General features: G+C 46.8%; 1 protein-coding gene across 1 annotated transcript in view; it reads right to left on the bottom strand.

Moving 5' to 3' along the window:
• LOC147623776 (uncharacterized) overlaps positions 1 to 17,499 on the bottom strand; it is a 31,475-nt gene extending 13,976 nt beyond the window's left edge. Inside the window, exons 1-2 of the mRNA XM_086820390.1 lie at positions 17,395 to 17,499; positions 17,166 to 17,221 (exon numbers count right to left, since the gene is read on the bottom strand). Coding sequence (XP_086676516.1) covers positions 17,166 to 17,199 — 34 coding nt within the window. The 5' untranslated portion in view covers positions 17,200 to 17,221; positions 17,395 to 17,499. The remainder of the gene's footprint in view (positions 1 to 17,165; positions 17,222 to 17,394) is intronic.
• Between the last annotated feature and the right edge of the window lie 627 nt (positions 17,500 to 18,126).

The raw sequence follows: 18,126 nt of genomic DNA, 5'->3' as shown, positions 1-18,126 counted from the left end.
AAGAGGGGGGTATGTCACGACCCTGTGTTTTTCTCTGGACAATCTACAGGTGTGCACGGGGACATGGTGGACAGTGTGAATGGCACCGGTTTGGAAGTCAAAAAGGACTCAAGGTTTTATAAAGGTCCCTTTTTCACAACCCCATGTGGGGGGAGGGGACAAAAGATTTTAAAAGCCTTTAAAAACTTGATAATACCTTTTAGGAAAGTAAACGTGGCCCATAAGCTATTATTGGGGCCACGTGTGTGATTTTTCAAAAAAGGCGGGCTGCTTTTAGGCGCCTCTCTATTTTGGTGGAAAAGCAAGGGGATTGCACAAAGGGGCTTGGGCTTTTTCTCTCTCCCTCTCACTTGGAGAAGGGCGGGCAGATGGCATGGCAGCTAGGCGCCTTTTGATTGGTGAAAAAGCAGAGCGCTTGACTGCAGAAAATAGAGCGCCTCTTGATGGCTAGACAACACTTACACGCTGGCTGGCTGGACTGCAGAGAGCAGAGGGCTGGATGCGCTTCTCTATTGGCTGAACAGCAGGAGTCGGGCTGCAGCAAAGAAGTGCGTGTGTGTTCTTCCTGGTCGGGCTGAGGCAGCCAAGAGGATGTACTCTCTCTTTCCCTCTCTTGCTTGCTATGAAACGCCTAGCAGCACTGGTGCTTTTTGGAGGCGGCGTGTTTTTGCAGGCGGCCAGGGGGCTGGTTTCTTTGAACATACAAGCGGCCAGGGGCTGGTTCCTCATGAACATAGACATCATGTCGATGGCGTTCAACTGATGGAACTTTCAGCTTCTCTTTGCTTTGGTTCAGGACTGTTTTGGAAAGGGTTTATGGATTGTTTCGTGGCAGTGCATGTGGCTACGAACATGAGCAATTCTGGGACTGTTTTGAGATCACTTCGAGGACTGTTTATGGGCTGTTTTTTGGTTGGCTGCAAATTCAGCTATGTGCTTGGGTTTCCGGCTGCAAGTACAGGTCATTGAATGTGTTTCTTGGCATGGGAGTGATGCAAGCTCGCATGGCTGCATGCTCATGGAGTAGATTGTTTTCTTCCTGCTGGAAGGAACGGAGGGACCTACAGTTATGGGCATCTCTAAGTTTCCAGATGTTTAATGAGGGAACAGGTAACTAGATGTATGCCGTTGTTGGCACTGTTGTTGGATGGTGCCGTGAATGATTCTGTATGGAAACAGGACAAAGGTTTCAAAGGGAAACAGGCCTAAGGGTTTCACATGGAAACAGGTCATAGGTTTCTCGAGGAAACGTGTTTATGGTTCTCCAAGAGATAGGTCACATGCAGGCACAAGGTACAAGAATGGACACGTGTTTGGTACAGCCTTGCTTACTGATTGAACAGGGGACAGGGAATCCATGACAGAGATGGATAGTACCCTTGAAAGGTAGAGAGGATTGGTAGAGGTGTGTCGATTGTATGGTATGATGTGCTGTGATGTGAGTTCTCTTTTGGGAAACAGTTTGGGAGTCTGTGTTGTGATGCAGAAGCACTGGATGTGTCAAGGTGTAATGTTGTTCATAGGGTGAGAGGCTATGGATGGTTGTGGCAGCCCTGATCATGGGAGAAAGCTTCTGTATGCAAACTCAATGTGAGAGTCTTTTGATGTGACCAATGGCTGGACCATTTTGTGGATGCCGAGTGGATATGAAGCCATGATGCAAGGTCTTTGTAGGCTTCAGGAGTTCTACTGTGACGGCTGAGTTTTCCAGCCTTATTGTAATCAAAGCTCATATAATCAATTAAAGAAATACCGCAAGGGGCGCCACTGCATTTTGGGGCCAATCGGTGTCCGTGTACTGTTTGCAAGAGCACTCTAGCTTCCCCTGTTTGTTTTCCTTTTCCAGGTCCTCAAAGGTGTTGAAGAGTATTGTGTGCGAGTGTTTGTTTCACACCGCCCTTTGGTTTTGTCTGAAGGCCGAGGCCGGTTTACAAAGTTCCGTTGCCGGGAAATCGTCGACTTTCTCAAGTAGGCGAGTCCGTGGTTGCTCTGGCCAGGACAATCACCAACTTTACTAAGGGGGTGAGCTTGTGGTTGTCTCATGAGAGTCACATCAAAAGCTTGAACATGTGGAAAGTGAAAAGGAAGTGCAGGAGGCAGTGCAGGATTGTGTGTCTTTGCCTATATGAGGTGAAGAGCAAAAGCTGAGGATAAAGCTCAGGAGTAAAGACACCAAGGACAAGAAGTAGTCAGCCAGGAACAAGAAGCAGTTGAAGTGTTATGGTGCAAAACATGGGTTAAAGGCTATGGCTTTCGACAGTTTGTCAGCGGTGGTATCTTTACGGAGGCTTCATGGGTTTGGAAGACAATTTCTTTCTATGTTTAGCAGTGGTGTCATCGGGAACTTGTGCTTACCACTTGGGTGGAGTGCAAGCAAGTTTTGGGTGCCTGAGGATATATCAGATGAGGCTCAAACAGAAGTGGAGGAACTTGATAAGGTTCTTATTCCTGAGCAGATATTGGCACACAAGGAAAGAAAGGTACAAGGTAAAGTTTCCCGTCGCTATCTTGTGAAGTTCAAGAACTATTCAAAAATGGATGCGACGTGGATGGAGGAGGGTGACTTAGCAGATTCATCTCAGGTATTGCAGCTTTATCTTGATGCTTTTGAGTTGGAGCCGACTCTTGCTACGGCTCATGGATGCACCACTGGGTGTGGCTCCTGCGGCGGGATGGCCATGAGACATATGTGGGAAGTACTTAGTGGATGCATTGAGTGCTTTCATATGCTCATGTTGTACCACCAGTCGTGGGTCCTGCGGGATGCCCATGGGCGTAAGGCTTGCGAGCAGCCCTTAGACTATTACTTTAGAGTAGAGCATTTTGAGCAGCATATTGTTTGCGAATGCATATATGTGTCATATGGAGAATGATGCATGGTTTTGTTTCTTGCTATGTCACGTGCACACCAGTCAAATGTACAGTGACATGGCATCATCATATGGCATCATTAGCATCATAGATATTATCAGGCATGTAATCAGCATTTTACAGGCATTTTTAGGCATTTATGAGACAGCCGACTGGTTATATTGGTATTTTATGGGGATATGTACTGGCCGACTGCAGTCCACCTGGCCGACCAGCAACCTCTCACCCATATATATATTCAGGCGCCTTATCCATTCAATCATCAACAGGCTCATCAGAGTGAAGCGCATCCTCCATCTGGATCAGCAACGTTTCAGGATATCATCCTCAGCCTCATCATCAGTTAACGCATCATCAGTTAACGCATCATCATCAGCCATCATCATCAGCAAAACGCAGCCAGTTCAGCCCAACAGGTCAGCGTTTCAGCATATCATCAGCATTCAGCATCTGTTCCCTAAGCCTCCCTTCAGCGTTTCCTTCCCAGGAGACAAGGGAAAGAGTGGACAGCAGTTCATCCCGCATATTCAGCAGTACAGATCCATTTGGATCTCATTGTAACCGCATTCATTGATATAATATAGCTACATTGCATTGACACCTATTTGTCTATCTCTTAAACATCATTAAGTGCAGTTTAGTTAGACTAAGGTTGTGATTACTACGGTCTTCATCCCTCTCATGTCACATTGGTATCAGAGCGTTACAGGGTAACCAGCCTTAGATCATGTTTAGTTCATCAGTCATTCAGTCAGTCTTCATTTTTATCGCTTCCGCACAGTTAAACCCAGTTCTCAAAATTTTGCAAGCCACCCTTAGGGATTTTCCCTTAGGTTTGCATCAGTAACCCATCCATCTGCATTCTTGCACAGCATATAGGGTTGCACATGGTTTGCATAGCAGTTATCTTAGCAGTCATCTTCGCAGTCAGTCCTGCATACATGTTACCCATGAACTCTCAGGGAAGAAGGACATCCATCATCAAAGTAGGACATAAGTTTGGACTTCAACTGGCAGCAGCAGGGGGTTTCTCGTCCACAGAAGACGGAAGTTTGCTCCAACATCGCCTCAGGAGGTTCAGAGCTTCAGGTACGACGGAGATGGTAGGTGAAAGGTTTCCAGGAACAGGTCAGGGGTGACTCAGGTATTTGCCATTCAGTTCCCGCAGTACATAGCGTCTTGGCTCAAGGATTCCACTCCTGCAGACGGCCTTAGTCCCAGCAGAAGACAGAAGGGGGCAGTGGTTCGGAGGAGAAGGATCGCAGAAGAGTCGAAGGTTGCCAGGTTTATCACCCAGCAACAGTTTAGCAGCGGGGAATGTCACGTGCACACCAGTCAAATGTACAGTGACATGGCATCATCATATGGCATCATTAGCATCATAGATATTATCAGGCATGTAATCAGCATTTTACAGGCATTTTTAGGCATTTATGAGACAGCCGACTGGTTATATTGGTATTTTATGGGGATATGTACTGGCCGACTGCAGTCCACCTGGCCGACCAGCAACCTCTCACCCATATATATATTCAGGCGCCTTATCCATTCAATCATCAACAGGCTCATCAGAGTGAAGCGCATCCTCCATCTGGATCAGCAACGTTTCAGCATATTATCCTCAGCCTCATCATCAGTTAACGCATCATCAGTTCAGCCATCATCAGTTAACGCATCATCATCAGCCATCATCATCAGCAAAACGCAGCCAGTTCAGCCCAACAGGTCAGCGTTTCAGCATATCATCAGCATTCAGCATCTGTTCCCTAAGCCTCCCTTCAGCGTTTCCTTCCCAGGAGACAAGGGAAAGAGTGGACAGCAGTTCATCCCGCATATTCAGCATATAGGCAGCATATTCAGCAGTACAGATCCATTTGGATCTCATTGTAACCGCATTCATTGATATAATATAGCTACATTGCATTGACACCTATTTGTCTATCTCTTAAACATCATTAAGTGCAGTTTAGTTAGACTAAGGTTGTGATTACTACGGTCTTCATCCCTCTCATGTCACATTGGTATCAGAGCGTTACAGGGTAACCAGCCTTAGATCATGTTTAGTTCATCAGTCATTCAGTCAGTCTTCATTTTTATCGCTTCCGCACAGTTAAACCCAGTTCTCAAAATTTTGCAAGCCACCCTTAGGGATTTTCCCTTAGGTTTGCATCAGTAACCCATCCATCTGCATTCTTGCACAGCATATAGGGTTGCACATGGTTTGCATAGCAGTTATCTTACCAGTCATCTTCGCAGTCAGTCCTGCATACATGTTACCCATGAACTCTCAGGGAAGAAGGACATCCATCATCAAAGGAGGACATAAGTTTGGACTTCAACTGGCAGCAGCAGGGGGTTTCTCGTCCACAGAAGACGGAAGTTTGCTCCAACATCGCCTCAGGAGGTTCAGAGCTTCAAGTACGACGGAGATGGTAGGTGAAAGGTTTCCAGGAACAGGTCAGGGGTGACTCAGGTATTTGCCATTCAGTTCTCGCAGTACATAGCGTCTTGGCTCAAGGATTCCACTCCTGCAGACGGCCTTAGTCCCAGCAGAAGACAGAAGGGGGCAGTGGTTCGGAGGAGAAGGATCGCAGAAGAGTCAAAGGTTGCCAGGTTTATCACCCAGCAACAGTTTAGCAGCGGGGAATGTCACGTGCACACCAGTCAGGTGTACAGTGACATGGCATCATCATATGGCATCATTAGCATCATAGATATTATCAGGCATTTAATCAGCATTGTACAGGCATTTTTAGGTATTTATGAGGCAGCCGACTGGTTATATTGGTATTTTATGGGGATATGTACTGGCCGATTGCAGTCCACCTAGCCGACCAGCAGCCTCTCACCCATATATATATTCAGGCGCCTCATCCATTCAATCATCAGCAGGCTCATCAGAGTGAAGCGCATCCTCCATCTGGATCAGCAGCGTTTCAGCATATCATCCTCAGCCTCATCATCAGTTAACGCATCATCAGTTAACGCATCATCATCAGCCATCATCATCAGCAAAACGCAGCCAGTTCAGCCCAACAGGTCAGCGTTTCAGCATATCATCAGCATTCAGCATCTGTTCCCTAAGCCTCCCTTCAGCGTTTCCTTCCCAGGAGACAAGGGAAAGAGTGGACAGCAGTTCATCCCGCATATTCAGCATATAGGCAGCATATTCAGCAGTACAGATCCATTTGGATCTCATTGTAACCGCATTCATTGATATAATATAGCTACATTGCATTGACACCTATTTGTCTATCTCTTAAACATCATTAAGTGCAGTTTAGTTAGACTAAGGTTGTGATTACTACGGTCTTCATCCCTCTCATGTCACATTGGTATCAGAGCGTTACAGGGTAACCAGCCTTAGATCATGTTTAGTTCATCAGTCATTCAGTCAGTCTTCATTTTTATCGCTTCCGCACAGTTAAACCCAGTTCTCAAAATTTTGCAAGCCACCCTTAGGGATTTTCCCTTAGGTTTGCATCAGTAACCCATCCATCTGCATTCTTGCACAGCATATAGGGTTGCACATGGTTTGCATAGCAGTTATCTTAGCAGTCATCTTAGCAGTCAGTCCTGCATACATGTTACCCATGAACTCTCAGGGAAGAAGGACATCCATCATCAAAGGAGGACATAAGTTTGGACTTCAACTGGCAGCAGTAGGGGGTTTCTCGTCCACAGAAGATGGAAGTTTGCTCCAACATCGCCTCAGGAGGTTCAGAGCTTCAGGTACGACGGAGATGGTAGGTGAAAGGTTTCCAGGAACAGGTCAGGGGTGACTCAGGTATTTGCCATTCAGTTCCCGCAGTACATAGCGTCTTGGCTCAAGGATTCCACTCCTGCAGACGGCCTCAGTCCCAGCAGAAGACAGAAGGGGGCAGTGGTTCGGAGGAGAAGGATCGCAGAAGAGTCGAAGGTTGCCAGGTTTATCACCTGGCAACAATTTAGCAGCGGGAAATGTCACGTGCACACCAGTCAGGTGTACAGTGACATGGCATCATCATATGGCATCATTAGCAACATAGATATTATCAGGCATTTAATCAGCATTTTACAGGCATTTTTAGGCATTTATGAGGCAGCCGACTGGTTATATTGGTATTTTATGGGAATATGTACTGGCCGACTGCAGTCCACCTGGCCAACAACCAGCCTCTCACCCATATATATATTCAGGCGCCTCATCCATTCAATCATCAGCAGGCTCATCAGAGTGAAGCGCATCCTCCATCTGGATCAGCAGCGTTTCAGCATATCATCCTCAGCCTCATCATCAGTTAACGCATCATCAGTTCAGCCATCATCAGTTAACGCATCATCATCAGCCATCATCATCAGCAAAACGCAGCCAGTTCAGCCCAACAGGTCAGCGTTTCAGCATATCATCGGCATTCAGCATATGTTCCCTAAGCCTCCCTTCAGCGTTTCCTTCCCAGGAGACAAGGGAAAGAGTGGACAGCAGTTCATCCCGCATATTCAGCATATAGGCAGCATATTCAGCAGTACAGATCCATTTGGATCTCATTGTAACCGCATTCATTCATATAATATAGCTGCATTGCATTGACACCTATTTGTCTATCTCTTAAACATCATTAAGTGCAGTTTAGTTAGACTAAGGTTGTGATTACTATGGTCTTCATCCCCCTCATGTCACATGCTAACACAGGTTACGTGTTTCCACTTGGTTTTAGACTTTTGCTGCAGGTTCTGAAGGAACAAGCAAGAGTTGTTTCACTTTCACGTGACGGTGTGGCCTTATTGTGCAGGATGATTTTTTTTCATCACCCAGATGCACTTGAGGGCCATTGCTTTTGTCATATGGAGAGTCTTTGCTCATAAGATGCCTTATTGTGCCATTGAGTGCAATCGAGGACGCTTGCTACTTTTCAAGAGGGGGGTATGTCACGACCCTGTGTTTTTCTCTGGACAATCTGCAGGTGTGCACGGGGACATGGTGGACACTGTGAATGGCACTGGTTTGGAAGTCAAAAAGGACTCAAGGTTTTATAAAGGTCCCTTTTTCACAACCCCATGTGGGGGGAGGGGACAAAAGATTTTAAAAGCCTTTAAAAACTTCATAATACCTTTTAGGAAAGTAAACGTGGCCCATAAGCTATTATTGGGGCCACGTGTGTGATTTTTCAAAAAAGGCGGGCTGCTTTTAGGCGCCTCTCTATTTTGGTGGAAAAGCAAGGGGATTGCACAAAGGGGCTTGTGCTTTTTCTCTCCCCCTCTCACTTGGAGAAGGGCGGGCAGATGGCATGGCAGCTAGGCGCCTTTTGATTGGTGAAAAAGCAGAGCGCTTGACTGCAGAAAACAGAGCGCCTCTTGATGGCTAGACAACACTTACACGCTGGCTGGCTGGACTGCAGAAAGCAGAGGGCTGGATGCGCTTCTCTATTGGCTGAACAGCAGGAGTCGGGCTGCAGCAAAGAAGTGCGTGTGTGTTCTTCCTGGTCGGGCTGAGGCAGCCAAGAGGATGTACTCTCTCTTTCCCTCTCTTGCTTGCTATGAAACGCCTAGCAGCACTGGTGCTTTTTGGAGGAGGCGTGTTTTTGCAGGCGGCCAGGGGGCTGGTTTCTTTGAACATACAAGCGGCCAGGGGCTGGTTCCTCATGAACATAGACATCATGTCGATGGCGTTCAACTGATGGAACTTTCAGCTTCTCTTTGCTTTGGTTCAGGACTGTTTTGGAAAGGGTTTATGGACTGTTTCGTGGCAGTGCATGTGGCTACGAACATGAGCAATTCTGGGACTGTTTTGAGATCACTTCAAGGACTGTTTATGGGCTGTTTTTTGGTTGGCTGCAAATTCAGCTATGTGCTTGGGTCTCCGGCTGCAAGTACAGGTCATTGAATGTGTTTCTTGGCATGGGAGTGATGCAAGCTCGCATGGCTGCATGCTCATGGAGTAGATTGTTTTCTTCCTGCTGGAAGGAACGGAGGGACCTACAGTTATGGGCATCTCTAAGTTTCTAGATGTTTAATGAGGGAACAGGTAACTAGATGTATGCCGTTGTTGGCACTATTGTTGGATGGTGCCGTGAATGATTCTGTATGGAAACAGGACAAAGGTTTCAAAGGGAAACAGGCCTAAGGGTTTCACATGGAAACAGGTCGTAGGTTTCTCGAGGAAACGTGTTTATGGTTCTCCAAGAGATAGGTCACATGCAGGCACAAGGTACAAGAATGGACACGTGTTTGGTACAGCCTTGCTTACTGATTGAACAGGGGACAGGGAATCCATGACAGAGATGGATAGTACCCTTGAAAGGTAGAGAGGGTTGGTAGAGGTGTGTCGATTGTATGGTATGATGTGCTGTGATGTGAGTTCTCTTTTGGGAAACAGTTTGGGAGTCTGTGTTGTGATGCAAAAGCACTGGATGTGTCAAGGTGTAATGTTGTTCATAGGGTGAGAGGCTATGGATGGTTGTGGCAGCCCTGATCATGGGAGAAAGCTTCTGTATGCAAACTCAATGTGTGAGAGTCTTTTGATGTGACCAATGGCTGGACTTGTTTGTGGATGCCGAGTGGATATGAAGCCATGATGCAAGGTCTTTGTAGGCTTCAGGAGTTCTACCCTGACGGCTGAGTTTTCCAGCCTTATTGTAATCAAAGCTCATATAATCAATTAAAGAAATACCGCAAGGGGCGCCACTGCATTTTGGGGCCAATCGGTGTCCGTGTACTGTTTGCAGGAGCACTCTAGCTTCCCCTGTTTGTTTTCCTTTTCCAGGTCCTCAAAGGTGTTGAAGAGTATTATGTGCGAGTGTTTGTTTCACACCGCCCTTTGGTTTTGTCTGAAGGCCGAGGCCGGTTTACGAGGTTCCGTTGCCGGGAAATCGTCGACTTTCTCAAGTAGGCGAGTCCGTGGTTGCTCTGGCCAGGACAATCACCAACTTTACTAAGGGGGTGAGCTTGTGGTTGTCTCATGAGAGTCGCATCAAAAGCTTGAACATGTGGAAAGTGAAAAGGAAGTGCAGGAGGCAGTGCAGGATTGTGTGTCTTTGCCTATATGAGGTGAAGAGCAAAAGCTGAGGATAAAGCTCAGGAGTAAAGACACCAAGGACAAGAAGTAGTCAGCCAGGAACAAGAAGCAGTTGAAGTGTTATGGTGCAAAACATGGGTTGAAGGCTATGGCTTTCGACAGTTTGTCACCGGTGGTATCTTTACGGAGGCTTCATGGGTTTGGAAGACAATTTCTTTCTATGTTTAGCAGTGGTGTCATCGGGAACTTGTGCTTACCGCTTGGGTGGAGTGCAAGCAAGTTTTGGGTGCCTGAGGATGTATCAGATGAGGCTCAAACAGAAGTGGAGGAACTTGATAAGGTTCTTATTCCTGAGCAGATATTGGCACACAAGGAAAGAAAGGTACAAGGTAAAGTTTCCCGTCGCTATCTTGTGAAGTTCAAGAACTATTCAAAAATGGATGCGACGTGGATGGAGGAGGGTGACTTAGCAGATTCATCTCAGGTATTGCAACTTTATCTTGATGCCTTTGAGTTGGAGCCGACTCTTGCTACGGCTCATGGATGCACCATTGGGTGTGGCTCCTGCGGCGGGATGGCCATGAGACATATGTGGGAAGTACTTAGTGGATGAATTGAGTGCTTTCATATGCTCATGTTGTACCACCAGTCGTGGGTCCTGCGGGATGCCCATGGACGTAAGGCTTGCGAGCAGCCCTTAGACTATTACTTTAGAGTAGAGCATTTTGAGCAGCATATTGTTTGCAAATGCATATATGTGTCATATGGAGAATGATGCATGGTTTTGTTTCTTGCTAACACAGGTTACGTGTTTCCACTTGGTTTTAGACTTTTGCTGCAGGTTCTGAAGGAACAAGCAAGAGTTGTCTCACTTTCACGTGACGGTGTGGCCTTATTGTGCAGGATGATTTTTTTTCATCACCCAGATGCACTTGAGGGCCATTGCTTTTGTCATATGGAGAGTCTTTGCTCATAAGATGCCTTATTGTGCCATTGAGTGCAATCGAGGACGCTTGCTATTTTTCAAGAGGGGGGTATGTCACGACCCTGTGTTTTTCTCTGGACAATCTGCAGGTGTGCACGGGGACATGGTGGACAGTGTGAATGGCACCGGTTTGGAAGTCAAAAAGGACTCAAGGTTTTATAAAGGTCCCTTTTTCACAACCCCATGTGGGGGGAGGGGACAAAAGATTTTAAAAGCCTTTAAAAACTTCATAATACCTTTTAGGAAAGTAAACGTGGCCCATAAGCTATTATTGGGGCCACGTGTGTGATTTTTCAAAAAAGGCGGGCTGCTTTTAGGCGCCTCTCTATTTTGGTGGAAAAGCAAGGGGATTGCACAAAGGGGCTTGGGCTTTTTCTCTCTCCCTCTCACTTGGAGAAGGGCGGGCAGATGGCATGGCAGCTAGGCGCCTTTTGAATGGTGAAAAAGCAGAGCGCTTGATTGCAGAAAACAGAGCGCCTCTTGATGGCTAGACAACACTTACACGCTGGCTGGCTGGACTGCAGAAAGCAGAGGGCTGGATGCACTTCTCTATTGGCTGAACAGCAGGAGTCGGGCTGCAGCAAAGAAGTGCGTGTGTGTTCTTCCTGGTCGGGCTGAGGCAGCCAAGAGGATGTACTCTCTCTTTCCCTCTCTTGCTTGCTATGAAACGCCTAGCAGCACTGGTGCTTTTTGGAGGAGGCGTGTTTTTGCAGGCGGCCAGGGGGCTGGTTTCTTTGAACATACAAGCGGCCAGGGGCTGGTTCCTCATGAACATAGACATCATGTCGATGGCGTTCAACTGATGGAACTTTCAGCTTCTCTTTGCTTTGGTTCAGGACTGTTTTGGAAAGGGTTTATGGACTGTTTCGTGGCAGTGCATGTGGCTACGAACATGAGCAATTCTGGGACTGTTTTGAGATCACTTCGAGGACTGTTTATGGGCTGTTTTTTGGTTGGCTGCAAATTCAGCTATGTGCTTGGGTTTCTGACTGCAAGTACAGGTCATTGAATGTGTTTCTTGGCATGGGAGTGATGCAAGCTCGCATGGCTGCATGCTCATGGAGTAGATTGTTTTCTTCCTGCTGGAAGGAACGGAGGGACCTACAGTTATGGGCATCTCTAAGTTTCCAGATGTTTAATGAGGGAACAGGTAACTAGATGTATGCCGTTGTTGGCATTGTTGTTGAATGGTGCCGTGAATGATTCTGTATGGAAACAGGACAAAGGTTTCAAAGGGAAACAGGCCTAAGGGTTTCACATGGAAACAGGTCGTAGGTTTCTCGAGGAAACGTGTTTATGGTTCTCCAAGAGATAGGTCACATGCAGGCACAAGGTACAAGAATGGACACGTGTTTGGTACAGCCTTGCTTACTGATTGAACAGGGGACAAGGAATCCATGACAGAGATGGATAGTACCCTTGAAAGGTAGAGAGGGTTGGTAGAGGTGTGTCGATTGTATGGTATGATGTGCTGTGATGTGAGTTCTCTTTTGGGAAACAGTTTGGGAGTCTGTGTTGTGATGCAAAAGCACTGGATGTGTCAAGGTGTAATGTTGTTCATAGGGTGAGAGGCTATGGAAGGTTGTGGCAACCCTGATCATGGGAGAAAGCTTCTGTATGCAAACTCAATGTGTGAGAGTCTTTTGATGTGACCAATGGCTCGACTTGTTTGTGGATGCCGAGTAGATATGAAGCCATGATGCAAGGTCTTTGTAGGCTTCAGGAGCTCTACTGTGACGGCTGAGTTTTGTAATCAAAGCTCATATAATCAATTAAAGAAATACCGCAAGGAGCGCCACTGCGTTTTGGGGCCAATCGGTGTCTGTGTACTGTTTGCAGGAGCACTCTAGCTTCCCCTGTTTGTTTTCCTTTTCCAGGTCCTCAAAGGTGTTGAAGAGTATTGTGTGCGAGTGTTTGTTTCACACCGCCCTTTGGTTTTGTCTGAAGGCCGAGGCCGGTTTACAAGGTTCCATTGCCGGGAAATCGTCGACTTTCTCAAGTAGGCGAGTCCGTGGTTGCTCTGGCCAGGACAATCACCAACTTTACTAAGGGGGTGAGCTTGTGGTTGTCTCATGAGAGTCGCATCAAAAGCTTGAACATGTGGAAAGTGAAAAGGAAGTGCAGGAGGCAGTGCAGGATTGTGTGTCTTTGCCTATATGAGGTGAAGAGCAAAAGCTGAGGATAAAGCTCAGGAGTAAAGACACCAAGGACAAGAAGTAGTCAGCCAGGAACAAGAAGCAGTTGAAGTGTTATGGTGCAAAACATGGGTTGAAGGCTATGGCTTTCGACAGTTTGTCACCGGTGGTATCTTTACGGAGGCTTCATGGGTTTGGAAGACAATTTCTTTCTATGTTTAGCAGTGGTGTCATCGGGAACTTGTGCTTACCACTTGGGTGGAGTGCAAGCAAGTTTTGGGTGCCTGAGGATGTATCAGATGAGGCTCAAACAGAAGTGGAGGAACTTGATAAGGTTCTTATTCCTGAGCAGATATTGGCACACAAGGAAAGAAAGGTACAAGGTAAAGTTTCCCGTCGCTATCTTGTGAAGTTCAAGAACTATTCAAAAATGGATGCGACGTGGATGGAGGAGGGTGACTTAGCAGATTCATCTCAGGTATTGCACCCTTATCTTGATGCCTTTGAGTTGGAGCCGACTCTTGCTACGGCTCATGGATGCACCATTGGGTGTGGCTCCTGCGGCGGGATGGCCATGAGACATATGTGGGAAGTACTTAGTGGATGAATTGAGTGCTTTCATATGCTCATGTTGTACCACCAGTCGTGGGTCCTGCGGGATGCCCATGGACGTAAGGCTTGCGAGCAGCCCTTAGACTATTACTTTAGAGTAGAGCATTTTGAGCAGCATATTGTTTGCAAATGCATATATGTGTCATATGGAGAATGATGCATGGTTTTGTTTCTTGCTAACACAGGTTACGTGTTTCCACTTGGTTTTAGACTTTTGTTGCAGGTTCTGAAGGAACAAGCAAGAGTTGTCTCACTTTCACGTGACGGTGTGGCCTTATTGTGCAGGATGATTTTTTTTCATCACCCAAATGCACTTGAGGGCCATTGCTTTTGTCATATGGAGAGTCTTTGCTCATAAGATACCTTATTGTGCCATTGAGTGCAATCGAGGACGCCTGCTATTTTTCAAGAGGGGGATATGTCACGACCCTGTGTTTTTCTCTGGACAATCTGCAGGTGTGCACGGGGACATGGTGGACAGTGTGAATGGCACCAGTTTGGAAGTCAAAAAGGACTCAAGGTTTTATAAAGGTCCCTTTTTCATAACCCCATGTGGGGGGAGGGGACAAAAGATTTTAAAAACCTTTAAAAACTTGATAATACCTTTTAGGAAAGTAAACGTGGCCCATAAGCTATTATTGGGGCCACACGTGTGATTTTTCAAAAAAAGAGGGGTTGGCGGGCTGCTTTTAGGTGCCTCTCTATTTTGGTGGAAAAGCAAGGGGATTGCACAAAGGGGCTTGGGCTTTTTCTCTCTCCCTCTCACTTGGAGAAGGGCGGGCAGATGGCATGGCAGCTAGGCACCTTTTGATTGGTGAAAAAGCAGAGCGCTTGACTGCAGAAAATAGAGCGCCTCTTGATGGCTAGACAACACTTACACGCTGGCTGGTTGGACTGCAGAAAGCAGAGGGCTGGATGCACTTCTCTATTGGCTGAACAGCAGGAGTCAGGCTGCAGCAAAGAAGTGCATGTGTGTTCTTCCTGGTCGGGCTGGGGCAGCCAAGAGGATGTACTTTCTCTTTCCCTCTCTTGCTTGCTATGAAACGCCCAACAGCACTGGTGCTTTTTGGAGGAGGCGTGTTTCTGCAGGCGGCCAGGGGGCTGGTTTCTTTGAACATACAAGCGGCCGAGGGCTGGTTCCTCATGAACATAGACATCATGTCGATGGAGTTCAACTGATGGAACTTTCAGCTTCTCTTTGCTTTGGTTCAGGACTCTTTATGGACTGTTTCGTGGCAGTGCATGTGGCTACGAACATGAGCAATTCTGGGACTGTTTTGAGATCACTTCGAGGACTGTTTATGGGCTGTTTTTTGGTTGGCTGCAAATTCAGCTATGTGCTTGGATTTCCGGCTGCAAGTACAGGTCACTTGAATGTGTTTCTTGGCATGGGAGTGATGCAAGCTCGCATGGCTGCATGCTCATGGAGCAGATTGTTTTCTTCCTGCTGGAAAGGAACGAAGGGACCTACAGTTATGGGCATCTCTAAGTTTCCAGATGTTTTATGAGGGAACAGGTAACTAGATGTATGCCGTTGTTGGCACTATTGTTTGATTGTGCCGTGAATGAAAGGTTTCAAAGGAAAACAGGCCTAAGGGTTTCATGTGGAAACAGGTCGTAGGTTTCTCGAGGAAACATGTTTATGGTTCTCCAGGAGATAGGTCACATGCAGGCAGAAGCAAGGTACAGGAATGGACACGTGTTTGGTACAACCTTGCTACTGATTGGACAAGGGACAAGGAATCCATGACAGGGATGGATAGTACCCTTGGAAGGTAAAGAGGGTTGGTCCAGGTGTGTCAATTGTATGGTATGTTGTGCTGTGATGCGAGTTCTGTTTTGGGAAACAGTTTGGGAGTCTGTGTTGTGATGCAGAAGCACTGGATGTGTCAAGCTGTGATGTTCATAGGGTGAGAGGCTATGGATGGTTGTGGCAGCCCTGATCATGGGAGAAAGCTTCTGTATGCAGACTCAATGTGTGAGAGTCTTTTGATGTGAACAATGGCTGGACTTCGTTTGTGGATGCCGAGTGGATATGAAGCCATGATGTAGGGTCTTTGCAAGCTTCAGGAGCTCTACTGTGTGACGGCTGAGTTTTCCAGCCTTATTGTAATCAAAGCTCATATAATCAATTAAAGAAATACCGCAAGGGGCGCCACTGCGTTTTGGGGCCAATCGGTGTCTGTGTACTGTTTGCAGGAGCACTCTAGCTTCCCCTGTTTGTTTTCCTTTTCCAGGTCCTCAAAGGTGTTGAAGTGTTTTGCGTGCAAGTGTTTGTTTCACACCACCCTTTGGTTTTGTTTGAAGGCCGAGGCTGGTTTACAACTAGAGCTTTTTCTAGCCTTCACAGGAGAGCCCCCCCATCTTTCACTGCTTTCTGCCCTTCCCTTCTACAAGCCATTAGAAAAAGTCCGCCCTTCATTGATGGACTTAGAGAGTACTCGTGAAGATCTCGTGGGCCGTGGAGCTCAAGAAGAGCCGTACCTAGGTTTCCCTTGCACCAACAAAGAAGCAGCTTTGCTGAGTGGCCTTCCCCTGTCTAAAGAAGGATCCACACTACTCTCAGATCAGAGGCCTGGCATTTTCTGCTTGATCTATACTTTGCAATCGCGAAGGAGTAATTTCGTGTTCCAATGTCGATCTCCTTTGTTTGGTATTAGCTGAAGGTCTTCATGTGTGATCAGCAGCATGGATGTCGTCTCTGCCTCTGCTAACACTTTGACTCTTTTTGGGTAGAACACTTGGTGGGGGTGGATGAGAGTAGCATTGCTTAGAGAGCCCCTTTGTTGATGGCCACAGAAGCTCAGCACGAGACATAGGATGCTAAGGAAACATGGATGCATCGAGGGAGCCATTGGGATGTGAATCACAAGAGCCATTGGAAGCCTTAGTCTCCATGGTTCTTGACGGTGCCATCGTCAAGAACCATTGGAAGCCTTAGTCTCCATGGTTCTTGACGGTGCCATCGTCTCTCAGCAGATTGAGCCCTCTTTGGAGATGGGACATCCGGCACATTCAAGACACCGTTCCCATTACAACTCTGAAACCTGTGTTTCGGAGCAAGAACAGGTGTTACAACAGACTTAAACCTTGATGGAACCTCTCTGATCCGAGGCGTGTGGATGTTTGTCTCTGTTTTGCCCTCAGTTTCTCCATTCTTAGAGCTGCAGATTGCAGAGAAGCTATTCCAGGCAGGCCCATGTTGCTGCAGTAGTTAACATGGTGAGCAGCAAGCTACCCATTGGACTGGCTTCTTCAGAAAAACTACCATGATGTTTTTATAGTCTTACTGAAAATTTCTCATTGCTGCTAAAGTCTCTACTTGTAAATTGATCAAGATAGCAAGCCCATAGCTACTTCAGACATGCACATGATGTTCCATTGGCTGCAACATGAAAACCCAATACAGAGCCTGCCCTAGTTTTTCTTTCTTTAAAAAAAGCATATGTAAAACGATGGAAATTGAAGTTGAAGAATCAGTTTATTACACAAGTAGCAGTCCAGTTGTTAGGGAAATAACTGAACGTAGCAGAAGACCATCATCATGTGTGGTATAAGGAATGCAAACCGGTGGGTTGAAGCAATTCCAGAGAGCAGAACATGATGGCTATACTCCACCCATACCTAGAACGTCAGGCAGGAAAAAAGTAAGAGAACGTGAGCGGGGGAGCGGAATCCAGATGCATTTGCAAAACATAACATTTACCCTGTCTGCAAACGGAATTGTAAGAATATAGGAGGTTTTCTCTCGGTGAAATCAGAGGTGGACAGATGAGGGAAAGATTGGAAAGCTGTACCTGAAGTGAGGGCGATTTAATGGTACGCGAATCGATTGATGGGCGAACTGGTTGATGGGGCGGTTGAGGATTTGCCAACGGGCAATTGTAATGGTGGGAACTCGTGGGAAAGCAACCAACGGACAAAGCACGAGAGAGAGAGAGAGAGAGAGAGAGCTTTATTGATCTAGAGAGAGAATTGTGTTTACAAGGGAAGGGGACAGGACATGCCACAAGATGAGAGAGAGAGAGAGAGAACAGAAACCCCACACGCCTACTTAATATGTCCCATAAATGTTGTTTTCATCATTCAATAATTAATTAAATACAATAGGGAGGACCTTAGGCGAATAAATGGTGAGAGTGGATATGGCATAAAAGGAGAGGATGCGGCACAGCATGCAGCATGATGCTGACATGTGTTTGGTGCATGCTTTTTTGACACGTGTCAGCACATGCAGTGCATGAGCTCACACTGTATTTCATATTCCTGCTCTGTCAGACTTCTCTTGATGCTCGGAGGAGGCGTGCATGCTGTTCACATGTCGCCGCGATTCTTGCTCCTCTGGATTTTTTCGGATGCCCTTCGTGTTTCTTCGTGTGCATGACAAGTATATGCATGCGGTTGGACTTCTCTAGATGCCTGGAGAGCAGGCCTGCATGGTCGTTGTATCTCGTCGGGATTCCTGTTATCGATGCACTTTCTGGTCCTGTGGATTTTTTCGGATGCTTCAACCAGGCGTTCACGCCCTT

This window comes from Cibotium barometz, chromosome 26 (genome assembly GCF_041138505.1).
Source record: "Cibotium barometz isolate CiBa-2024 chromosome 26, ASM4113850v1, whole genome shotgun sequence".
Classification (NCBI taxonomy): Eukaryota; Viridiplantae; Streptophyta; class Polypodiopsida; order Cyatheales; family Cibotiaceae; genus Cibotium; species Cibotium barometz.
This window is presented reverse-complemented; position numbering and strand designations above follow the sequence as displayed.